The sequence below is a fragment of the Austrofundulus limnaeus genome, unplaced genomic scaffold (genome assembly GCF_001266775.1).
Source record: "Austrofundulus limnaeus strain Quisiro unplaced genomic scaffold, Austrofundulus_limnaeus-1.0 Scaffold21, whole genome shotgun sequence".
NCBI lineage: Eukaryota > Metazoa > Chordata > Actinopteri > Cyprinodontiformes > Rivulidae > Austrofundulus > Austrofundulus limnaeus.
The window spans coordinates 1,361,794-1,369,425 of record NW_013952423.1 but is presented as its reverse complement, the minus strand read 5'-3'; the positions used below and the strand labels follow the sequence as shown (position 1 = coordinate 1,369,425).

General features: G+C 39.5%; 1 protein-coding gene across 3 annotated transcripts in view; it reads left to right on the top strand.

The window, feature by feature from the left end:
* Window positions 1-7,632, top strand: part of LOC106514624 (glutamate receptor 4) — a 106,558-nt gene that overhangs the window by 89,973 nt on the left and 8,953 nt on the right. For all 3 annotated transcript variants that reach the window (XM_014003987.1, XM_014003983.1, XM_014003984.1), the window contains exons 12-13: window positions 1,975-2,173; window positions 4,607-4,854. In XM_014003987.1, the coding sequence (XP_013859441.1) occupies window positions 1,975-2,173; window positions 4,607-4,854 (447 nt within the window). The remainder of the gene's footprint in view (window positions 1-1,974; window positions 2,174-4,606; window positions 4,855-7,632) is intronic.

Below are 7,632 nucleotides of genomic sequence, written 5' to 3'. Positions count from 1 at the left end.
ATCTTATCTTATCTTATCTTATCTTATCTTATCTTATCTTATCTTATCTTATCTTATCTTATCTTATCTTATCTTATCTAGGAGCAGATAAGAATAAGTTTCACAATAAAATCTAATTATATTTTTTGTTAAATGCATTAAATTAAAACAATTATGTTAAAACAAATAAAAATTTAAAGGTGCACATTTTCTTATTGACTCTTTGTTGGTGAAACGTCCTCTACGCTAACATTTCACCTCATCCAGTGTTTTCTCTGCCAGAATTCACAAAAATCATCAGATGAACAGAAAAATGCACTTGCTTCTGTCAAAGTTAGTAGCAATGCTGGTTTGTTTTTACAGAAAAACCTCTGACCCATACCCACAATGCTGTGCACACAGAAAACTACAAAATGTTCTATCAGAATCTTTGTGAGAAATACATTAGCTTTTAAAAAGCTCAAATGTTTTTTTTTCTAAATGACCGTTTAGATAAGCACAGAAACAGGCTATTTTTATTTTTTTTATTTTCTTTACTAAATTTAAATCTACAGCCAAAAACAAGTACAGTAATCTAAATTTCTGAAATAGAAGCTTCTAGATAAGAGGAAAACTCAAAATGTAACAGAAAATAAAATAATTAAAATATACGGTTTTAACTCCTTCAAGTGTTGCACTGCTGTTTGTGACGCTCACAGTTGTTTAAATCAAGATTTTTCAAGTTTAAGACAAAGTTTGAGTGATTTTTCAGTCTTAAAATGATGCGTTTACCATCGCAGTGGAAACAAACTCTCATCTATTGGACGTTTTTGATCATCAGCAGGTCCTGAAGCAAAAACGATTGAATAAAGATCTAAAAATAAACAGAAGACCAAACCTTAAACCAGGTTTCATGTAAATATTTGTTTTCTTGTATGTTTTTTTCACCGTCTTTGACTGTAATCATTAAAGCTCCTCTGAATTAGATTCTGGGATCAGGATAATTCCTGYGTCGCCTCAGACAAACCCTTCGCCTCTTCTGTTGATGTTCCTCAGTTTGAATGTCGGCGCTCTCAGGGCGAAGGAGGAAACAAAGCCGAGGCRACGAGCAGGAAGTCATCTGTATTCAAATCCAGAGTCGATGCATCAATAAGTCTATTTCACGGGTTCCCTGTGAGCGTGGAGGAGACGTGCTCCGCTGCGGCGCCGCTTTATTGGGCGCCGCCTCGGCTGCTGCAGGCGTCTGGACGGGCCGAGAAAAAAAWACAAAGTTTCCTCTCTGATAGTGATTTGTTAAAAGGTCCTTCTGTTCATTGATAATCAGAGTTTTTGTGGGGAGGATTAGAAATGAGTTTTTGTCTTTTTAGTCAACTGCTTGCGTGTTTTGCGATTAATAGAATTTGACAAGACTGCAGTAAGATTGTAAAACAGCAGCCGGATGCTCGACTCCCTCCATCCGACACGGAGGCCTGGGGGGGGTTTGCATCCTCCGCCGTTTGATTCGCACCAAGGGGAAATCTTGTTTGTTCTCCTCGATGCAGCATTTATGGTTTAAGATTCTCCTCACGACCTTCCGCTGCTCCTGAGCAGCGAGCTATCCGTCTCCCCCGAGCGAGGGGTTGGAGGAAAATATATATATAAAAAATAAAATAAAAACAAGAAAGAGCTGATCTGCTGGCCACAGGGACCTGCAGCACTTTTTATCCCATCGGTAAACAAAAAGAAAGGAGTTAGGAGGCAGCTTACACCTTTTCTGTACCAAACTTGGTCAATATCAGCATTTAGGGTTTTTTATGAGACAGTTTGTTCTAATGAGGCTGAAAACAGCTGTGGCAGCTATAAATGTTATCAGAGCTCCACCTTGTGGTCTTCACTGTAATAACCTACTCTTTTCTCTCTTCTTAACCCTAATTTTACCTTCAAAATCCTTCCAATTTTTCCGTTTTACCCTCCAAACCATCCCTGCATATTTCTTTCTTTCTTTTTTTTATTCCTCCTTCCTCTCTCCTCTGTAAGATCGCTATCGGGTCGAATCGTAGGAGGGGTGTGGTGGTTCTTCACTCTCATCATCATCTCGTCCTACACGGCCAACCTGGCTGCCTTCCTCACCGTGGAGCGGATGGTTTCACCCATCGAGAGCGCCGAGGACCTGGCCAAGCAGACCGACATCGCCTACGGGACTCTGGACTCCGGTTCCACCAAAGAGTTCTTCAGGGTGAGTGTGGGGGTTGCTTGGAGTTGAAYGTCCACTCCAAGAGAAGGTAGGGACCTCGTGTAGTCTTTATGTTCATGTATAAACAGCTCAATGTGTGGTTTTAACAACCTTTAAAGYAGCGGTGCACAAAGTTAGGGTCCCAGTGAGCGGTTAGAGATGTGAAATTAATAACTGTCCTACAACCGTCTTTACTATAATTGTTAGAAAAGAAAACAGTGCTTTGATTTATTCTCTGTTTCAACAGTTTGTGCCATTCAAAGACATTTAAGATGTTTTTTAGCAGGACAACAAAGTAACCCTGTGACCTAAAAGTTGTCTTTATTTGCATCCAGTTTTGTGAAACAAGCAGAGAAATATATTGGAAGCAGCAAATAATACCATATATACTGTATATATATATTAAATCCAATAGTTTTAAAGACAGAAACARTCATAGTAAATAGATAAAAACTAACATAATGGTTTATGAGGCTCTTAATTAATTAATGATTGGATAACTTGACCAGCAAAAGTCACAACTTTAAGCATTTTTTAKTTTATGGATTCAAATCTGAACAACTGTTTGAACAGTGAAAATGTTTGCAGTTGAGTAATGAGGAAATTCGACCTTAGAGATGTGCCAATCTTTAGCTGATAAATCTACTGAATTTAACAGTTTTAGCTAACAGCTCTATGGGTATTACATTGTCAGCACTAAAGTAGTWTGTTTGTCAAACTGAGTTATTGGTGTTTTGAAGAGGTTCTTTAAGATTGTTGAACTGGAATAAAGGTTAGTGTCGCGGCAAGATTGGCAGAAACACGGCGAAAGGGTGTTAAAAAGACAAATGGTCTTGCGGGTATGTTCATAAAGWCATWTATTTATGGGCAGACATTAAACAGAAAACAATCAAGAAGTCTGTTGGATGTGTAACGCTGCTGCTGAAGTCATTTAAAACTTAAATTCAAAATCTGTTAATTGAAAACARTATGATGATACCAATGGTTCGGTAGTTTAAAGTGCACCTCTGACACCAGCTGCAACTGCAAGTTTGATGTCTTGTAGGGAAACGTTAGCAGAGTTAGCATTAGCAGTGTTAGCAGAGTTAGCAGCATTAGCAGAGTTAGCAGCATTATCAGAGTTAGCAGAGTTATCAGCATTAAGAGTTATGCTGCGTTCACACCGAACGCGATTTCAGCTTCAAAATTGCAGCCAACGCTGAAGTTTGAAGCTTGTGCACTTTGAGGTCAGACGCAGGTCAGCTCTTGAAGCGCTGCACGGCGACTGCCGCCCCGCCCCTCCCTCCTCTGTCGGGCTCTGTTTAATGTCGGAYGAGGAAGTGGCTTTACTTTATTTACAGAGAGCAAGAGCATGTCACGTTCATCAGATATTAATTCATAATTAATTCACCAGATAATTCAGAGTAGAGGCTCACAGCTCGCTTTCAGGACTATTTTTCCAGTCTGATGAGTCGCTGCCACGCATTGGAGCGGATCAGGACACAGGCAGGCACTGGATTTCAGCTAAAGAGCTCCTCTCCATCTGTTTCAGGTTAGTGGACATCATTCAGTAAACTGTCCCATCGGGAAATATGTCACTACGTCACACAGTGGAGTCTCTCTGATTGGTTGACGCGGCGCGTCGAGCTGCAAAAGTTCAGATTTTCTAACTTCAGCAATTTGCGCCTCAGCACGTCGAACGCTCAAATCGTTCAAATCGTTCAAATCGCGCTGCTCTAATCGCGCTTGAGGCGCCGCAGCACTTCCCGATGTTGCTTGAAGCGCGTCCACCATAGACTTTGCATGTAAACCTGAGGCTCCTGACGCTGAAATCGCGTTTGGTGTGAACGCACCATTAGCAGCGTTAGCATTGTAAGCAACATTAGCAGAGTTAGCAGCATTAGCAATGTAAGCAACATTAGCAGAATTAGCAGCATTAGCAAAGTTAACAGCAGTTGCTTTTGTCGCAGGATGATTACGTCACAATAAAAGTCGCCCACCAAAGACAAAGGCTGCGTTCCATTCTGAAATACCTAAATGTAAATTTTAACATTTATCCACAACATTTTAGATTTAATTTACACATTTAGATTTAGGATTTAACATTTAGACATAACATTTAAAATTTAGTAAAAATGAGCTAAATATAAGAACTATAAGCTAAATAACAATAAAATGTTAATGGAAAAAATTCTACTCGGATTTTACGCTCAAAGTGAGCTAAATATTGAAAATATGATAATGACATTTATTAACATTTTTACTCTTGGCATCTCATACTTTACTGCCAACATGAATTATTCTCTCAACGCACGGTAAGTAAGAYTTTCAGAAAGTCAACAGGAAGTAGACAGTTCTTGCATTTTATTTTGAAAAGTCTTGTATGCGGAAATGTTTTCTCCGTCTCTCTCACATCATCTACCTTCTGAAYCTCCAACCCCCATCAAACCCCAACAGCGGTCCAAGATCGCCGTCTACGAGAAGATGTGGGGGTACATGAAGTCCGCCGAGCCCACGGTCTTCACCAAGACCACGGTAGAAGGGGTGGCGCGGGTCCGCAAGTCCAAAGGGAAATACGCCTTCCTGCTGGAGTCCACCATGAACGAGTACACAGAGCAGCGCAAACCCTGCGACACAATGAAAGTCGGAGGCAACTTGGACTCCAAAGGCTACGGCGTAGCCACCCCCAAGGGTTCACAGTTAAGGTGGGTGGAATAGTGTAACAATATGTTCTACGTGTTGTTATGGTATTCCACCTTCCCTGGTGTGCCGCCTTTCTATCTCCACTTACTGCTCGGTGTTGGGGGCGGGGTTTGTTTCAGGGCAGCTTTTGGACATCTGTATTTGTTGCATGCATGTGGAGCTGCGATATGATGGTGCAGGGGTGGTTTTTGGGGTTCATTTTCTTTCCCTTACAGCTCTTCACACCAGGTAAATCCCTGTGCTTGTGCTTGCTGCTTGTGCTGAGATGTTCGAATGAGCATGCTGGGAGCTTTTAGCAAACCTCATCCACCTGAACGCTTGAGATAGCCTGCATTTTATGTACAAAATGTAATGAGTTTGAGGAAGTTTTTAATTATTCAGAACTTTGTAGTTGAGTTTCGGAGCCGTTTGAATGCCCAGCCCTCTGTGACGGCTGCCGTCTCTCGTGGAGTTTACAGATCGGGCTAAGAAAGCAGTGAAATGACCCCCCTTCAGGGCGACCCCACTGATCAGAATGAATGAACGCACTAAAGGGAGACGCCCTGCTTTAAAACAACTTTCATGAAATGTTATTCCTGTTTGTGAACGAGGGTGAGGACAAGCTGTTCAAAAAAAAATTTAAAGCATTATTGTCATCAATCTTATGTGTTTAGAAGTGGTGGGCACAGTTCTGCTAATTCGCTAATAGCAGAACTAGCTTCTCATTTAGCAGATTATTAGAAACCATTAGCGGACCAATTAGCTTCTTGTAAATTAAGTTCCGCTAATTTTAAGTCCAAAATTTCACACGTATAAAACTTCTTTATTTATCCCAAATAAAAAAATAACTATGTGTCCGGCACCCTGTGTGTAGCATGTAGCATTTTTAGCCACTAAGCTTCAAACTAAGACCATCAAAAAGAAATAAAATAACATTTAACAAGATTTAAATAACAAATGCAAAAATCGACTACTTATAAAATACGGTAGAGAAAGTACTCAAACAATGTTCATAAAAATACAAACTCGATCACTTTAATTCTGAAAGGGGTAAACTGGAAGTATCGCAAGTTAGACGGAGCTATAACTGGTTCGGACCGTACAAAACATGCCCCCAGACTACAGAACACACCCCCAGACTACAAAACACTTCCAGGGGTTAGTTAGCGTTAGTGTTGGGGGTGGCATGTCTTGTACTGGCTGTGGCTGCAGCTAGACCCTCCTTGATTTGGATTGGCTGATTTGCCACAGATGATCCCGCCCACCTTCAAATTAAACCAATAGAAAACCAACAGGTGTGCATCAATTGCACTAACCATCTTAGCGGTTAGCATTAGTTTCCAATAATTTTTTTTATCTGTCAGTTTATTGGAGCTCAATTTTGTGTTTAGCGAGCTAGTGGTTAATGAAGCTAAGTACTTGTTTAGCTGTGCCCACCACTGGTATTAAAACACCAACAGAGCAGCTCCTCAAACTACATTCTGCAAATTCCTCTCCCAAAAAAGTGACATTTTCTGCCAGGCTGGTGCCAGTTTTCAGGCGCTGCTTTGACCAGGAGGAGTCCCTGACAGATCACGGTAGTCCTCTCCTCCACAGCTTCACCTTCTTGTTATTCTTCTGGAGGAGGAGTCGTTGTTTTCTGTCAGACACTTGTCCGGGTGTCAGCGAGGAAACACACCAGCAGCATCGAGTGGCACCGGTGGTCTGGGCTGTAACTTCTCGCGGCTCCGCCTTCGACTTAAACTGAAACATTAGCTGTGTTGCTTTCTGTGTGTCTTTAAATCCACTCCCCATTTGCTGGATGTTTTTGTTTGTTTTTCATATTGATGCAAGTAAATAAAAAAAAAAAGATCAAAATGCACAGTGAGACAAATCTCTCTTCATTAGATTCGTGCCAAACATTATGACAGAAGCCTTCAGGGAAAAAACATCAAATTATAATTCATTATTTAAAAAAATTAGGCTTTTAAAGTGTATTCTTGCCTGTCAATTATGATGTTACAGAAGAGCCTAATGCTCAGAAATCCTTGGAGCTTTGAGTTGGCTGAGATATGATTCATATGTTTGTTAAACAGACCCATTTGTTTTGTTTTTTAAGAGCCGGTGCTTTGGGGCTGATTGGCAAAATATAAAGTTTTAAATTGAGTAATTTGCTTTCTGTTCTGTGGTCTCTTGTGTGTTTAGTTTTGTTTTTTAGTATTTGCTATTTTGAGTGCAGCTCTTTTTTAAATGAGCTGAATAAATTTGATTTGATTGAAGTCGTAGCTGCTAACAACTTTAGGAAATTAGGATTTAGTGCAAAACAAAGTTCTGAATCTCTGATAACTTTTAGGCTCCTCACAAAGGAAATCAGTCCAAATATATGTTCAACTTGTAAACTCAAACTAGATGAGGTAAACTTTTAAAGTAATTAATGTTTTTTATTGTGTATTTGTCTGCGTATGTTCTGTTGTAGTTTAGTTTTTCTAAAAGCAAAGATTTTAAAGTCACAAATACCTGAACACAGTTTGTTTAGCAGGACTGTAAACTAAAATAAATAATTTAAACAAAATGTTTAGGGTTAGTATCCAAAGTACCTTTACCAATGTAATATAATTTAGTACCAAAACTTTATGTTTATGTATAGAAACCAATCTATTGTGATCTATGCAGGAAAACCACTTGTTTAGGTTTAGGAAGCAAATTTAAATTGATTTAAAAAAACAAGAATCTTTTAGTTTGAGGTAAGAAAATGAAGTGAAATTTTATTTTAAGAAACAAGCACTTATTTTTATTTTAATAACTAAAACTAATTTATTAGG